This window comes from Anomaloglossus baeobatrachus, chromosome 2, assembly GCF_048569485.1.
Source record: "Anomaloglossus baeobatrachus isolate aAnoBae1 chromosome 2, aAnoBae1.hap1, whole genome shotgun sequence".
In the NCBI taxonomy this organism is placed as follows: Eukaryota; Metazoa; Chordata; class Amphibia; order Anura; family Aromobatidae; genus Anomaloglossus; species Anomaloglossus baeobatrachus.
The window spans coordinates 41338886-41355869 of record NC_134354.1 but is presented as its reverse complement, the minus strand read 5'-3'; the positions used below and the strand labels follow the sequence as shown (position 1 = coordinate 41355869).

Genomic DNA, 16984 nt, shown 5'->3' with positions numbered 1-16984 from the left:
TAAACCAACAAAATAACACCGCTATCCTATATCCTTTGTAGGAAAACACAGTTGCGGACTTCACTTTTTTCCCGCATGTATGTAGGGACTCCTACTGATCCGTCTTTCGCTACTCAAAATATTTTCGCTTTCTTCAGCTTCCACACTTCACTTAAAGGCATGCTAAACATAGCTTCAGAAATATATACAAGTATCCCCAAGGCCTGAGGACTGAGAGTAGGTTGAACCTCGACGCAGTATAGAGAGGCTCATTCCCAGGAGAGATGAAGGAAAAGAAAAGAAAGAAAAAAGAAACAAGAGGAAGAAAGGAGTGAAGAATGGAGGAGGGGTCCAGAAAATGGTTATGGGAAGGAGAAGGGTCGTAAATGGGGGGAGGTGTGAATGGGATGGGGGAGTTGATTGGGACGAATGGGGTGGGAGGTAGTTTGTGGGTGGGAGAAAGTGTGTTGCCCGGGGGGGGGCAGGAGGGGGTTTGTTTGTGGGTGGCAAAGGGGGTGTGGGCGGTAGGGGGTGGAAAGTAGTTTGTGGGTGGGGGAGTGTAGTTGGAGGGAGTGGGAGAGGAGTGTGGTTATGGGGGTAGAGGGGGGCAGTTATGTGTGGGAGGGGAGTGTATTTGGGTGATGGGATAATAAATTGGTTGGGCAAGACAGGGAAAGAAGAAGGAAAGAGGAAGAAAGAGGAAAAAAAAAGGGAAAAGCGGGGGTATGGAAAGGGACTGGGGGTGTCTGGGTTATGGTAGAGGTAACACTTTTGTCGCGGGCGGGGAGGATGCCACTGCGCTGCGCTCGCTAACGCTCGGGTCCGGCGCTGCTGCGATAACTGCTCGGTGGCTCGAGCGTTGGGCCGGATCCGGGGACTCGAGCGCTCCTCGCCCGTGAGTGAAAGGGGTGGTTGGATTGGGGAATTTAGTCCATGACACCACCCACGGGTTGTGGTGAGGTTGGGCACCACCGTTGCTGGTGACGGGGATCCCGGGAGCGATGGTAGGTGGGATGTTGTATTCCCCCTCCGTGGGTAGGTGTTGGTGGTCCCGGGGCCCGGTGAGGTGACAGGGAGGCAGGCTTGGCAAGGTGCAGGTTCGCCTGGACTGCGCAGCGCGGTGCCGGATGGCACGGTTGTACTCACTCAACCACAAATGTACGCAAAGTCTCTGGTAAACCAAACGGCTGGATGGACGGGTCCCGCAGCCGGCTGCTGTGGTTTCTCCCGGACAGTTGGTGGTGGCTGCCTTTCCCTGCACCTTTTGTGTATGTTCGGTCCCGATAGCTTCCCACCAGTAACCCGCTCCCCAGCGTATATATGTGCCAGAGGAGCCCTTTTGCCCGCAGGCTCTGGCCCTTGGAACTCTAGCTGTGGCGGTAGCTGTATTTCCTTCTACTGGTCAGACGGTTGCCTTCTATCGGGTCTTGGCTGCTAGGAAACCCCTGGCGTTCCGGTCACTGACGGATTTGACCTCTTAACGGCGACTCCAAGCCTGGTCGGGGTCCGCAGGCTCTGCCGGTTTGTGCTGGCTTCACTTCGCTCCCCGGTTCGGTACCGGCGGGCCACCGCCCGACCCCGGTCCTACGGTTCCGCGTCGATTCGCCTCTCCTGCAGACGGCCACCACCGTCTGCCAACCTTGCTCTTAGTGCCCGGGCCACGCACCCGGACACGGTCAGTTTACTCCTTCACTCCTCTCACTTGCACTTCCCTAACTGAACTGACTCTTCCTTTTCCCGCCTCCAGGACTGTGAACTCCTCAATGGGTGGGGCCAACCGCCTGGCTTCACCCCACCTGGTGTGGACATCAGCCCCTGGAGGGAGGCAACAAGGATTTTGTGTCTGGCTGATGTGCCTGTCTCCGGGTGGGGGTGTGTGTTGCAGTACCTGTGACGACCTGGCTAGTCCAGGGCGCCACACTTTCAGGCCCACATCATGAACTCCAGACCCCCATACAAATCCCCCTCCCCCATCGCTCCTTTACAAACAGGATCAATACTCCACATTAATCATCAGCAATTTTGCCCCTGTATGGGCTATTTTATGTCCTCACCCCCTCTGGGGAGTAGCATCCCCACTCTTCGCCAGGGGCGACGATTTTGCAAAAGTCTTGTCCACATAACTCCTTGCCTGATCAGGGGTCGTGAATGTCTCTGTACCTCCTCCTGGGGCAAAGATTTTAAGGATGGCCGGGAATTGCAAAGCAAATTTTATCTTCTTTCTGAAAATCTCAGTGCAGACATCGCTGAAGGCTCTTCTTTTCTTTGTGACCTCCGCCGAATAGTCACTGAATATCAGAATCTTATGTCCCCTTACCACCGTGGGGTATGTCTTCTTCTGAAATGCTTGTAAGATGTTAGTTTTATCCACAAAGTTCAAATATCTGACAATAACTGGCCTGGGTCATGAAGGTGTGTTTGCACTTGTGTGCTGGGCTGGGGGTCCCACTCTGTGTGCCCGTTCAGCCTTGAGTGTATCAGCAATCCCCAGAGCGTAAGGTATGTCCTCCATGCATATCCCCATTAGCTGGTGAGGGGTGATAGTGTCTGGGAGCCCAATGATTTTTAAGTTGTTTCGTCTGGAGCGATTCTCCAGATCATCAATTTTATCTGCAAGCTACTGGTTCAGCCTGGTGACTCTTTGTAGCTCAGCCTGCACCTCTCCCAACTCATCCTCCGCAGTGCTGATCCTGTTCTCCACTGTAACCAGTCTTTCTGATTGCTGTGAGATGGCTTCCTGCATTTGCTTCAGGGCATCAGACACTGTCTGCTCCAGCATTTCCTGAAGCTTGGGGGTTAACATCTTTTCCACCTCATCTGCTAGGGACTTGTAAGAAATGCTGAGACCTGCAGTGCTTATCTTCTGCTCACCCCCTCCCTCCTGCTGGGTAAGCTGATTACCAGGTTTATTGCTTTTCCTGGGCTTGTTCACCTCCATAGCCATTTTAGCATTAGCAGGGCTGCTCCTCTGGGCAAAGGGGGATCTTTCTCCTGCAGTCCTGTTCTTGTGTACATACCTCTCCATTATGTCTGAGGGGCATGCACACTATCTTATCTCCTCTTTCCTACCTCTAATCAGCTGGTTTGTGTGCTGGGACTGCAGGGGTCTTGATAAAGACGCAGGAGCTCTCCTCATATGCTGCCTTCCATGCAAGAGCAGGACCCGGAAGTCAAAAGTTTGATATTTTCCACTCTTACACACTAGGGGGAGCAGCTGCTGAAATCCTACTGCACAACTAGGTCACATTACAACTGCAGTAAAAGTGGGCAGAATCTGCTCTCCTGTGTGTGATGTCACCTACCCCTCCCATTCTTAGTTTCCAAAAGGATATGGGAGGATGAAGTTTAGGATCACAGTGCAGAGCCATTTTATTGGAGACCGTAAAAGGGATCCTAATATGTGTAAAGTGTCACTAAGGAAAGTTGGCATAGTGCCTCACTGTATCCTGCGCCCCACTGTATTCTGCACCACACTGTATGCCATGTCCCACTGTATGCCATGTCCCACTGTATACCGTGCCCCACTGTATGCCCTGTCCCACTGTATACTGTGCCCTACTGTATGCCATGTCCCACTGTATGTCATGTCCCATTGTATGCCCAAGGTGAGCACACGAGGTGGAGTGGGCATTCAGCGGCGGGGGAGGGGTGGCGAGCAGCAGTGAAACCACTGCTGCCCGGTACCGGTACTCACCTCATTCCGAGCAGGTGACAGGGGGAAAGTGCAGAACACCGCATACGCTGTGGGCTCCACAAAGATGGCGGCGATCTCCTCCCTCTGCTGTCTGCTGTGAGCCTAGGGAGCATGTTCAGCTCACAGCAGAGCGTTCTCAGTGTTACAGAATAGGGTCGGAGAGCAACTATCACACCCAATGCACTGATAGCTGCCATAAATGAGGTGAGTAAGTGTTGTTACTCCACGATGGCAGCCCCCAATGTTTCAGTAAAAATAAAATTAAATAAAAACTAAATAAACAGTGAATTTAATTTTGTATTAAAAATAATTGATTCCATAATCACTGTTATAAATACAAAAATAAAAAAATACGACACATTATCTTTAAAGGAAAGTTAAGTGGAAGGAAAAAGTGTGGTAGAAAAAGGTGCACAAGCAACCGGATAACCACAGCGTTGATAGGATTCTTAAGAAAAGGCCATTCAAGCTGGCTCTTGAGAAATCTACACCAGGCTATAATATATAGAAGGTCTTTTTGGGCTGTTTAACGGTTATTATCAGCATTACTTGCCATTTGTATATCTTACTTGCACCTTTTTGAGGTTTTTCTATTTTTCTGGGTCCCAAGTGTTATTAACCATTTTCCTATGTATCATTTAGATTTTTGGTATACTCAGGATATAATGACATATTTCTTGCGGGGAGGGAATCAGGGTGTCTTGTTATACTCATGTAATTTATTAATGTTTGGTTCATTTGATGAGGTTTTTTTTCGCTCTAATAAAAATTTGCTTTGTATTTATATCTTTATGGGGTGATCCCATTTTCGTAGTACGCTTTTTTCTCTTCCATTATTTACCAGGTTTTGGCTCCGAGTCTCACTTTGGCTTCTGAGACTTTGGAGATTAAATGTGTTTTCTTTCTTTTATGTGTATCAAGGGTTAATGTTAGTTTTCATTGCCAGTAGTGTCTAATTCCTTTTTTCTGGTGCTTCCGGTTTGTGACCACTCTGATCCCCTATGTATGGTCACACCTCCCTGTAGAGTACGCGGGTTATACTGAATCCTCAATCTGAGACTTAGCGTTGAGGTGGAAGGAGCTGCTGGAGCCGTTGCTGTCTGAAGCAGTGTAGGCTGTAGTCCTGGTTTCTGACTGCAGCCAAGAACTTGACTAGTGCAGCGGTGGGACTAGTGTTGCTCGCTGGCCATCTCACTAGTGAGGGTAAGCTCAGGGGTTTGCAAGGGCATTAGATATCCTGCTTGGTGACTGGGTGAAGGAACCTATATAGGGCTAGCTAGGGAGGGCAGGGTCAGCCAGATGAGTAGAGGAGGTATCCATCCTCCCACTCCCTAACTGCTGTGCCCACCGCTGTTAAAGTGTCCCCGGTGAGTTTCGTGGTGCACTGGAGAGTAGTTGGTCCATGTACGTCTGATGCGCCGTGCGCCGGACATCCCCTGGTCTGTGCGTGACAGAAATGTAGTATAGTTCTTCTGATTCACTATTTCGCTTCCCTCATGTTCAGGGCATTGCAGGCTGCTATATAGAATTAGTGTGGGTAGGAGGTGCTGCACTTTACACTTTGTGCAGTAACAGGATCCATCACAATCTTTTCTATTATTTTTTCCCATTTGCCTATTGAGCAATGATTGAGACTGTAAGTGTGAGCCACCATCTATAAACAGCAGCTGCTTTACCTGTCTGATAGTAGTGCTGCGGATCCCTGTGCTCGCTGCTGTACAGCAGTGGGTACATAGACGACATAGCAAGATAGCGCTACTTTATTAATCCCTAGATGCTGCTACCTATACTGGCCGCGGCTTCTAGGTGATTAGACTGGGATCTAATGCAATTGCAGAACTCTGATGAGAAACAAAGGCCCCAGGACTGCCATGGCTGTATTTTCGGCTGGGCCAAAGTCAGGGTCAAAATATTATCAGCTTATTACTGTCAGGATCTATTGCCTTACTGTACTAAGCAAATCCATCTGCACTTTATTGTATAGGATGGCAGCTCCCCCGGACCGATCATCCTGCAGGAGACGGTGGTGGCCGATCCTGAGGTCCATACATGTACACTAATGGAAGAAGCTGAACAGAGGGCAGTAGCCAAAGCCATATACCTGGTAGCCAGTGGAAGTGTCACCTTTGGATTGGAGGGGTGTATTGTATGGAAATCTGAGGAGTGAAGGTGGGTTTATACTGAGGTGTTACACCCTGGTTGAGCTTGTATGAATAAACACAATAATATTAGACATTTTTCAAAACTGTTGCCAAGATTAGTAACCGATAGTCAGGAGCTCAGCCGTGACGTGTACCTGCACTTTACACTTTTATCTATAATAATTGGGATTTCTGTACCTGTAGCCACTTGAAACTATAACATTTATATCTTATTTCTTTTGCCCAAATGAAAATCCACCCTAAACAGCAGTAAAGCATTTCTTCCTTTCTTCACCCCTCCAAAAACAGATTAAAAATTGACCAAAAAGTTTGATGTAACCCAAAATTGTACCAATGAAAAGTGGATACGCGTTATCACCACATTACATGCACCCTGTGCTCTTAAGGGGTGGGATGTAAAATACTTATCCACGAACATATAAAATAAATTGCTACTACTACTAGCACATGATGGTGAATGGTTTTGTTTATTGCTGGTAAATGTCCTTTTAGGTTCTTCTCTGCCACTAGTGGTGTGAGCTCCACCGAGGGCAAAGGACTACAAGTTGCCATTGTTGTGTTTATCCATCGGCACTCAGGAGAGGAAAAACCCCCTGTGGGGGAAACCTCTAGGGAACCATGGCCTAAGGATAAGTGCCCTTCCCTGGGTGCACGAGGCAACATGTCATCCAGAAATGCTGGTCCGCGGTCATATTAGTGACTCCTGGTAGGATTTTCATGGTCTCCAGCTTCTTCTTGTATTCAGACACTGCAGATGCAGCAATAACCCCTATCCCTGATTATGGCAGGGCAGAGGAGTGGATATGGCTGCACTGCAGGTCACGGCCCTCAGGACACTCCTAGTGCTGATGGAATAGGAACAGGTGAACAGCGGTTCTCAGGCTGTTCACTTCCAGGGTTTTATCCTCCTCCAGATCCTGTGGAAGGCGTCCTTCACAATACTGCCAAATGTCCTGTCGGGAGAGATAATAGGTTAGAAAGAATCCTTATGTTGCAATAAGACACATGAATTGGGACTGTCCTAAAGGGATAACGTGTAAGCCGCAGTCAGTAAGAGGCTTCCACACTACACTCTGCTGACCGATTCATAGGATAAGAAATGAGCCTCAAAAAGTCCCCCTATCCCCGTCCCATTTACACTGACTCACCTCCGATGGGGTTTTACAGGCCTTCGATTAGATATTATAGGTTTTGGTATTGATTCTATGACCTTCCATCCTTCATTGGCAAATGTGAATCCACAGAACAGGTTTTGACCTGTTTCGTCTATTGGTGTATTGTTAGCTTCAGTAAAGCACAGGACGTCTTTCATTGTATCAGATGTCATCACTGGTGGCTGCGGAAAGAAGATACAAGAGTGAGAGCGTTCATAAAGAAGAAACAACAGAAATGTACTACTGCCACCATCTTCTCTGGGTCATTTACTTACAGGGGGTAGCTGGAATGAAGGGCACGCTGTGGCTTCCTCTATATCTGTCCAGTTGATCTCCATAAAGAATGGATGATCTCTGATGTTCTCCACAAATTTCTGCCGACTTTCTGCTGACTTATCCAAGAGCTGGGAACATATAATGAAGATGATTATTGAGTCTCCAGTTATCCTCCATTGTGTATTTCATTACATATATTCGCTGTATTACTGAGATGTGTCTTTATACTCACCCCGTTAATGATGGCTTTGAGTTGGGGGTCCATTTCATTTGGGAAGACAGGATCATCATTGATTATTGCTTCAAGGGCCCTACAAATTTCCCCTCGATAGAATGGATGTCTGCCAGTAGCCATCACGTATATCACCAGACCAGCAGAGAACCAGTCCACTGCCGTGTTGTATGGCTTGTTTTGAAGAATCTGTAAAGACATGAAAAAGATAATAAGAACATTGTCCAACCAGCAGAAGACATGAAGATGTCCAGCCTTGTATATCAGTGATCCCTCAGGGACATGTAGATGATTCCTCACCTCAGGAGCCATGTATAAACGAGTCCCGGCCCAACCTGAAGTCTTTGTATCGCCAAAGATGTTCATCACTGCAAGACCGAAATCAGCGATCTTCAAGTGACCGGTGCTGTCCAGTAAAATGTTGTCCGGTTTTATGTCTCTGGAAAGAGTTTAAAAAATATCATATTGCAATTATTATATTAGCTGGGCTGATAACGTTTTAGGGCCTGAGATATCAAGTGTCTACAGGGGATATTAGGATGAGGGTATAAGAGTATATATACAAGGTCTACAGAGAAGACGTACTGCACCTACCTGTGTATGATGCCTCTGGAGTGGAGAAACTGCAGCCCACAGATCAGCTCAGCAGCAAGAAATCTAATGAGAAATAAAACAACAGAAAATGATCAACATCCATCATTTCATGAAACTAAACTGAGGCGAATAATGACGTAAAGCCATTTGAGCCTGACAACCATCATCTTCATGTAAAGACAGCCTGGACTGGTTGCCCCGAAAGGGCTCAAGGGACGGCAACATAACTAAGTAGGAAAAATATACCTCATAACCATGACTATACAAATTGAGGTCACGGAAGCCCACAATGGGGTCTAACTGTGCCTAGCACTTACTCTATAGCAGGGGTGGGGAACGTCCGCCCGCGGCCAAATGCGGCCCGTGGCGACTGTGTATGCGGCCCCCGGGCACATTCCGGGGGACAGCTGTGCTGTGGCGGCAGCCACGCTTTTCCCGGCTGCTGGCCCTTTAAATCCCACTGCCTGATGATCTGAGAGTAGATGCTAGAATGTATGGGCTCTATCCAGATCCTGACTTCCAGGACCTGACTGCAGCCCATACATTCTAGGTTTAACCATGACCTGTGCTAGTGTGCTCTGGTGGGCGGGGTAAGCAGCACGCTGCGATAAAGTCACAGAAGAGCTGCAGCAGATTTACCAGCCTCCCGGACCTGTGTTGTGCTGTGTGTGTGACTCCTCCCCCACCCCAGTACTATGAGTGCTCAACCCATCGCTGCCCCCCCGCTCAGTGCGGTGTACCCCCTAGTGCAGTGTGTACCCCCTGTGCAGTGTGTACCCCCTAATGCTGTGTGTACCCCCCTGTGCTGTGCACCCCCTAGTACAGTGTGTACCCCCTAATGCTGTGTGTACCTCCAGTGCTGTGTACTTCCTAGTACAGTGTGTACCACCTAATGCTGTGTACCCCCAGTACTGTGTACCCCCTAGTACAGTGTGTACCCCCAGTGCTGTGTACCCCCTAGTACACTGTGTACCGCCTCAGTGCTGTGTAACCTCTTCACTGCTGTCCATGCCCCCCTAGTGCTGTCTGTACACCCTGGGTGATGTCTATGCTCCCCCAGTGCTGTATAACATGCTATGAAAAAAAAGACATGGATCGCACATCCCACAAAAATACAATGATCATCGTATTTTTGTGGAATGTGCGATCCATGTCTTTTTCTTTATAGCATGTCCCCCAGTGCTGTCCGCACCACCTAATGCTGTCCTTGCTGCCACCAGTGCTGTCCATTCCACGGTCAGTGCTGTCTGTGCCCACTTATGCTGTCCGTGCTCCCCAGTGCTGTGTGCTACCCCTCAGTACTGTGTACCCTCTAGTGCTCTGTACTCTCCACTGCTGTCTATGCCCCCCAGTCCGTGCCCTCCTGGTGATGTCTATGCTCCCTCAGTCCTGTCTGTGTCTCCCTAGTAATGCCACCTTGTGCTGTCCATTCTGCTCCCTATTGCTGTCCGTGCTGCTCCCTATTGCTGTCCGTGCTGCCTCCTAGTGCAGTCCGTGCTGCCTCCTAGTGCAGTTCGTGCTGCCTCCTAGTGCAGTTCGTGCTGCCTCCGAGTGCAGTTTGTTGTGCCACCTAGTGCTGTCTGTGCTGCCACCTAGTGCTGTCTGTGCTGCTACCTAGTGCTGTCTGTTCTGCCATCTAGTGCTGTCCGTGCTGCCACCTAATGTTGTCATTGTCCCCAGTCATGTCTGTGCCATCGCCAGGGCTGTCCATGCCCCCCTAGTGATGTATATGCCCCAGCCCCTCCTGTGATGTATACGCCTCAGCCCCTCCTGTGACATATATCCCCAGCCTCTCCTGTGATGTGTACTCCCAATGTCTCCTGTAATTTATGCGCCCCAGCGTCTCCTGTGATGTCTATGCCCCCAGCATCTCCATATCGAGACAAATCTGGAAAAGCAGCTGTGAGAAACAAGATGATCAATATCACCGAACATCACAGCCGCACCAAAGAAGAAGCTCCAGCCACCACACTAGGGGTGAGTTAATTAATCATTTGACCAAATATACCAGGGTACTTTTCAAGTTGATAATTTTGTTTCCAAAGGTTAGTAGGAAATTCCAAATGGCCCCCGGCAGTAAAAAGGTTCCCCACCCCTGCTCTATAGCATATACCTAAAACAGGAGGACCAAAGTACTTAATTGTGCAAAGAATAACAAAGTTTATTGATGTACAAAAAGACAAGACACATAAAAGAAAAAAATTGCCGTAATATAAAACCATTAAAAACACCTTAAATATGGGTAAAATAACCCTTGAAATGGGACAGAGAGATGGTTAAATAGCCATAGGGTATGAATAGTCTAATGCGGGCGTCACACGGGATGAGATATCGGGCGATATTTCGGCGGGGTCACGTCGTAAGTGATGCACTTCCAGCATCGTTTGATATATCGTAGCGTGTGACAGCTACGAGCGACGGTTAACGAGGAAAAATACTCACCTTATCGTTGCTCGTTGACATGTCGCTCAGTTTCAAAAAGTCGTTTATTCTTCTCTGCGCCTCTTGTTCATCGTTCCCGAGGCAGCACACATCGCTCCGTGTGACACTCCGGGAACGATGAACACAGCTTATCTGCGTCCGGCAATGCGGAAGGAAGGAGGTGGGCGGGATGTTTACGTCCCGCTCATCTCCACCCCTCCGCTTCTATTGGCCGGCCGCTGTGTGACGTCGCTGTAACGCTGAACGTCCCTCCCACTTCAGAAAGTGGATGTTCGCCGCCCACAGCGAGGTCGTCCGGCAGATAAGTACGTGTGACGGGGGTTAACAACTAATTGCCCGTGGCACACAAACGACGAGGGCGAGTGTGATTGCTTATGCGATCGCACGACATATCACCCCGTGTGACGCCTGCATAAGCCAATGAAGGATGTATCCTATAGGCTGTATCATGCATAAGTATATCATGTATAAACATTAGCCAATGATGGATGTATCCTGTAGCCTTATATCATGCATGAGGACATCAAAGAAGTCATGAATTGTTGTATTATGCCAAAAATCACAATTGTGCAAAAACCCAACAGGCTATAATGGATATTTCATGGAAATATAAACTGATATAGTCAATAAAATACAAATGTGACAATAACAATAGTCACTGAAACAATAGTCACTGGTATGGGGGCTTATCTTTATGGGGATCCCCCTTTTCCTGGGACATGTAGTGCTTTTACATAAAGCACTGCCTGGCTTTCAGTGACTATTGTTATTGTCACATTTGTATTTTACTGACTATATCAGTTTATATTTCCAGGAAATATCCATTATAGCCTATTGGGTTTTTGCACAATTGTGATTTTTGGCATAATACAACAATTCATGACTTCTTTGATGTTCTCATGCATGATATAATCCATCATTGGTAAATGTTAATACATGATATACTTATGCATAATACAGCCGATAGGATACATCCTTCATTGGCTTAGGCTATTCATATCCTATGACTATTTAGCCATCTCTCTGTCCCATTTCAACGGTTATTTTCCCCATATTTATGGTGTTTTTAATGGTTATATATTATGGCCATTTTTTTTCTGTTGTGTGTCTTGTATTTTTGTGCATCAATAAACTTTGTTATTCTTTGCATAACTAAAGAGGGATGCTAGGCCTCAGGGATAGCAAGGGGTTAAGGTGTAGTGCATTTTGTGCGGGGAAAATTGTGAGGTGGAGTTATAGGGGTTGTGGGGCAATGGGATTGGTCAGGGGGAGGTCTGTTGTAGTGTAGATGTATAGGGCAGGTCTGTGGGGTGGGTGGTCATTCGGTACCTGCAGGCATCTGGAATCGTCCTTAGACAGATTTGCTGGGGGGCATTTTTGTCTGGGAATGTGTTCACGGTAGCAATCGTGTCCGCCTCCCTGGCGGTGGAACTTTAGGATCGGGGAGCGGGTGGTAGGTTGGCCAGAGGCCATGATATAATTGCAGTTTGTGGATACAAGCGGCGTTGTGTATAGGGTCTGGTGTTGCTTTCAGCGGTTGAAGGCCGAGTTTCAGGGAAGTGGTTGGCGTTGGGCACTTGGTTGGTGCAGGGTTTGTCGGAAGGTCCAGGGTTATGGTGTCACTGGGTCTGGTGTAGTGAGGGGTGCGTCCGGATTCCTTTAGGACTTCAGGACAAATTAGGGTTGCCTTCCTTTCAGTTAGGGGGTGTCGTTGGATCTGCATTATAGTGGCAGAATGGGTGAGAATTTCGTGTCTCATCTTTGGAGTGGGGCAGCGGTAGTGGCTGCTGGTCTGGGGGGCTCTTAAGGTGCGTACAATTGGTTGGGTTCAATTGGCTAGTTATGTATGGTATGGCAAACTTTATGTGGCATATGGGTCGTTTGGTTTGTACCCCGAAGTCGGAGGTGTGTCCTGTTACTTTATGTATTTCGAACTTCCCCTTTTGGGGTGGGGGCGTTTTAGCACGTTGGTAAAATTAAATAATTCCCTTCAGGCCGGTGCTTGGCTTGATGGATAGCAGTTCAATGTCGCCAGGGAGGAGGGGAAACTTTAGTGTATGGTAATGGCCTTGAAGTGGGTATTTGAGGACTGGTGCTATCACGTAGGTTGGATGGACCACCGGATGTTTTGGTACTGCACATGGGTGAGATGTTCTTGGACCAAGGTGTCCAGGGACTTGATCCATGACATCAAGCTTGTCTGTCTTGGGCCCTTGTCTTCCCGCCCGGGTATTGTGCTCGTGTGGTCGGATATAGTGGCTCACTTGTTCTGGAGGTATGCACAGTTGGGTGACAGGGCACGTTTTTTAAAAAACTACCACAGGATTTTTGATGGTGCGGTGCATATGGGCGGAGCAGTGATGCGGCACTGGGTTTTGGAGTCTCTATCTGGTGAGTTGTGAGGTTCAATGGAGTTCATTTGAGCCCATTTGGTATTGCCATTGAGATATTGGCGTACTTGGGGGGCCATAGTGAAGGCCCTGGTTGATCTTTGGTGGCGGGACTCCCACTTACAAGGTATCATACAAGCTTGCTGTGGCAAAAAGGAGGGGGTATTTGAAGTCGGTGGATTGCACAAAAAGCGGAGGGTAACCCAGTGCAGGAACGGGTTAACCCTGGTGGTGCATTGGTATACTTGGTTAAGGTGGGTCCCTGTTGTGCTGAGTCTCAGCAGAATATGTTAATTTGGGTCCCTGCTTGGCTGGGTTCCAGCGGGACATTGGTTGGGCCACACAAGGCTGGATGTCCTTGAACCGGTGTAGTGCGGCTGAGAGCACGTGGTGGAGCTGGTGTTACAATCATGTACAACCGGACTCTTCACTTACCCCCCCCTCCTTTGCTGGTGGTTTTATGGAGTTATTGCTATGTTTATGGATGATATGTTACTGATTGTTTGTTGTTAATAAACCGGGCTGTTGTGGCCTTTTACATCCAATATCACACAGTCTTTGTGTCTTATTTTAGTTTACGAAATTGGAAAAGGTGTTCTTTTGGGCTAGGGTTAGTATAGCAATGCAAAGCCGTCAGTTAGTCTTTCCTAAGTCATATATCCATGTTCTGTCTTACCTGGTGGCTGAAATGGGAAATGGGCCATTGGTTGACATGATGTCTATAAGGTCTCCTCTGCTGAGATATTCCATGACGTAGAATAAGTAGTCCTGTGATAAAGCAGGGGAGATAATAGGTGTTACTGGTATAGTCTAGATATGGGGCACTGGTGGTAATGTTACAATACATGTAATACTATGGTAATGTCCTAGAAGAACATTGCATGGCCATATGGACAGGCATTCATAGAATATATAGAAGGCTCAGAGCTGTTAGATTGTGAGCCTTTTACATAGCTACATAGGTTGAAAAAAAGACCTTGGTTCATGTAGTTCAAACTTCCTCCAACAATTATACATTTTGTAACTAAATCATTTATAACCGACAATGTTGTGTGCACTAAGGAAATCATCGAGTCCAGATATAAAAGTTGTGATAGTGTCAGCCATTGCTACCTCTTGTGGTTGGGCATTGCAGTGTGAATGCTCTAACTGTAAAGAACCCTTTCCTATTTAGCTGCCGTAATTACCTTTCTTCCACTCACAGAGAGTGCCCCCTAGTCCTTAGTAATGTCTTTGGAAGGAATAAGTCATGTTCCAGTCTTTTGTATTCATACATATAAATGAGATCTCCTGTGAGAAGTCTTATTTTAAAACCTAAACAAATCCAACTTTTCCACCTCTCATCATATGGGAGTTGTCCATTCCTTGCAATAATCTAGTTGCTGCCTTTGAATAGACTCTAACTTCTGAACATCATTTTTAAAATGTGGAGCCCAAAAGTGAATCCCATATTCCAGATGTGGCCTTACAAGTGATATATATAGGGGTAACTATAGAGGGGTAAGTATAGGAGTACTTATGGAGGGATTACCTGGGACTGGAAGGTGGCAAAAGCCCGAGTAATGAATGGACTCTTCCTAGTCATCTCCAGGACCTGTCGTTCTATCAGGATCTCGTCTCTTGATATATTAAGTAGGAGCCTCTTCTTCACCATCTTCACTGCCACTTGTTGTTGGGAGGCCTTATGTGTGGCCAACATGACCTGGAGGATACAAAGCATTAGAACTGGAGGAAAGGCCCGTCCTGCCATGAGACGTGACAAGAAGATGTGAAGCAGTGATGTTCCTAGGGTCATATCATCCACATCACACATGAGGAAGACGTCACCACAATTCCTAATACTTACTTTACCAAATCCGCCCTCTCCAAGGATTTTATGGAAGGTGAAGCTCTCCAGTCCAGTCACAATGATGGGAGATTCAGCCGGGGTTGTCCCTGATGGAGAGAGGAGAAATAAGATGTATTATTCCTATATAATTCTAATGTGGCCTCCTATAGCAATTACAACATGAGGTAGAACAATATTAGAAGGTATCAAAGAGAAAAGGCACAAAAATCATAATAGGTGGGGTATTCTAAAGGTTCATAATCCCATGAATTACTATATTGGGGCTATTGGCTCTCGGGGTCTTATTTCTGTACTCACCTGACAGCTGCTCAGTGTCAGCTTTGGGGGACCCACTGGATCCATCATCAGCTTTGTCCCCCATCGCTTCTCCCCTTTTCCTCTTGCTCTCGATACTCTCCTGTATCGGGCTTCCAGGTCTTTTTGCAGCCTTGATAAGGCTTTGGTTGGTGCCATCTTTTTCATCCTCTGATGTTTCTATTTTCCTTTTTTTTGGCACCTCAATTATGCTTTCTCCCTTTCTCTTCCTCAAACTCTCCATATTCAGCTCAGGTTCAGCTTTGGGGGAGACGCTGGATTTATCATCAGCTTTGTCCCCCATCGCTTGTCCCCTTTTCCTCTTGCTCTCGATACTCTCCTGTATCGGGCTTCCAGGTCTCTTTGGAGCCTTGATAAGGCTTTGGTTGGTGCCATCTTTATCACCCTCTGATGTTTCTATTTTCCTTTTTTTTGGCACCTCATCTCTGCTCTCTCTCTTTCTCTTCCTTAAACTCTCCATATTCAGCTCCATAGATGAAATTCTGGGCTGAGGAAGGTCCTGTCCACTCTGGAGCGCTCTCGGATGGCTCCTGGAACTACTCCTCTAACAGGCCTTCTATTATTCGGTATTATATTTTATATAACACTAAAATTTGCTAAGCGCAAGTAAAAATCGCCTTCACACACTAAGTGATGAAAACAACTGGACAATATTCAGGCTGCAGCGACATTCTGATGACTGTTCTATGACATCACAAAGGGATCACATTCTATAGGTCACATGACATCACAAAGGGACCAAAGTCAAAGGTCAAGTGACATCACCGAGAGACCAGTGATATCGTCTGTCACTACAGGTGAACTTGCAGTAGAATATCTGTGTCTGCCTCCAGCTTTCCCTCTTTCCATAGAAGTATATGAGCACCAACTGTCATCTCCTAGTTCAGTAATGGCAAAATCTGTACACAATAGGACTCCAAGTCATCAAGGAGTTTTTGACAGAGTTTTGATGTTAAAATTCTTAAAATGTCACAAATGTTTTATGCAACTTTTAGTTCCACAAATGTTTTGTGTTTTTTCCAAGTAGGAGGAATGTGGACAGAGCTTGGGCAGAGCGGTGCATGCTCATGGCTGCCCGACAAATTCATCAGAACTTACGTGAAAAAAGTGGCAATTTTGTTTTTGCTAGAAATGTACTCCAGTCACTGACTGGAGTATATTCCTGGCAGCACACATAGCCGTCGTAAGGTACGGCAAATTCAATGAAAGGTGCACGCCTCTTATTGAATTTCCTGCATCTTGCTTCCGCGCACTGTGGGCCACTGAGTGTAAATTATATCTGTGAATTGAGAGTGAAAGATCAGTCCACGAGGAGAAGGAAGCAGGTTTCTCTGAGATATATTACAGAGTTTCTTATCTTCACTTGTACTACTGATTTATGAAAAGAATAATAAATTAATAAATAAAATGATGGTGACTCCTTAAGAAATGACAGCTGTGCTGTGATCCCAGTTATTTCATAGTGATTTCCCATAGAGACCTATTACTTCTCTCTTCTGAGGGATGACAACAATTGAATGCAGCAGTGGCCGGCTCCCCATTCATACAGCTAATTTCACTGCAGATAGCCAAGGTCACTGGTGGGCACAGACCATCAAAGGGTCCTTGTCAAGAACAGTATATGGGACCTTTGCAACCCAATAATTCATCATAATCCACAATTACGCCTGCTTTGGAGGTCAAAATGGGCCCCGTTACCTAGAGCTAGTATAGAGAAGAGCAACCAAGGTTATTAAAAGAATGGGTGGAATGCAATACCAAGATGTGTTATTAAAGTTGGGGTTATTTAGTTTGGAAAAATGAAAGCTTAGGGGCCATCTTATTACAATGTACAAATATATGAGGAGACAATACTGAGCTCTCTAATGATCTTTTTACACCTAGGCCTGGGGGGCAT

The 16984-nt window shown here is 46.9% G+C and overlaps 1 protein-coding gene across 1 annotated transcript; it reads right to left on the bottom strand.

The window, feature by feature from the left end:
* Positions 1-6721: 6721 nt before the first annotated feature.
* LOC142286262 (protein kinase C delta type-like) lies at positions 6722-15370 on the bottom strand. The gene is made up of 10 exons (XM_075333337.1): positions 15304-15370; positions 14770-14858; positions 14455-14625; positions 13600-13691; positions 8092-8154; positions 7798-7936; positions 7498-7686; positions 7265-7393; positions 6984-7171; positions 6722-6788 (listed from the first exon to the last, which is right to left on the bottom strand). The coding sequence occupies exons 1-10, from the start codon at positions 15368-15370 to the stop codon at positions 6722-6724; spliced, it is 1194 nt and encodes a 397-aa protein (XP_075189452.1).
* Between the last annotated feature and the right edge of the window lie 1614 nt (positions 15371-16984).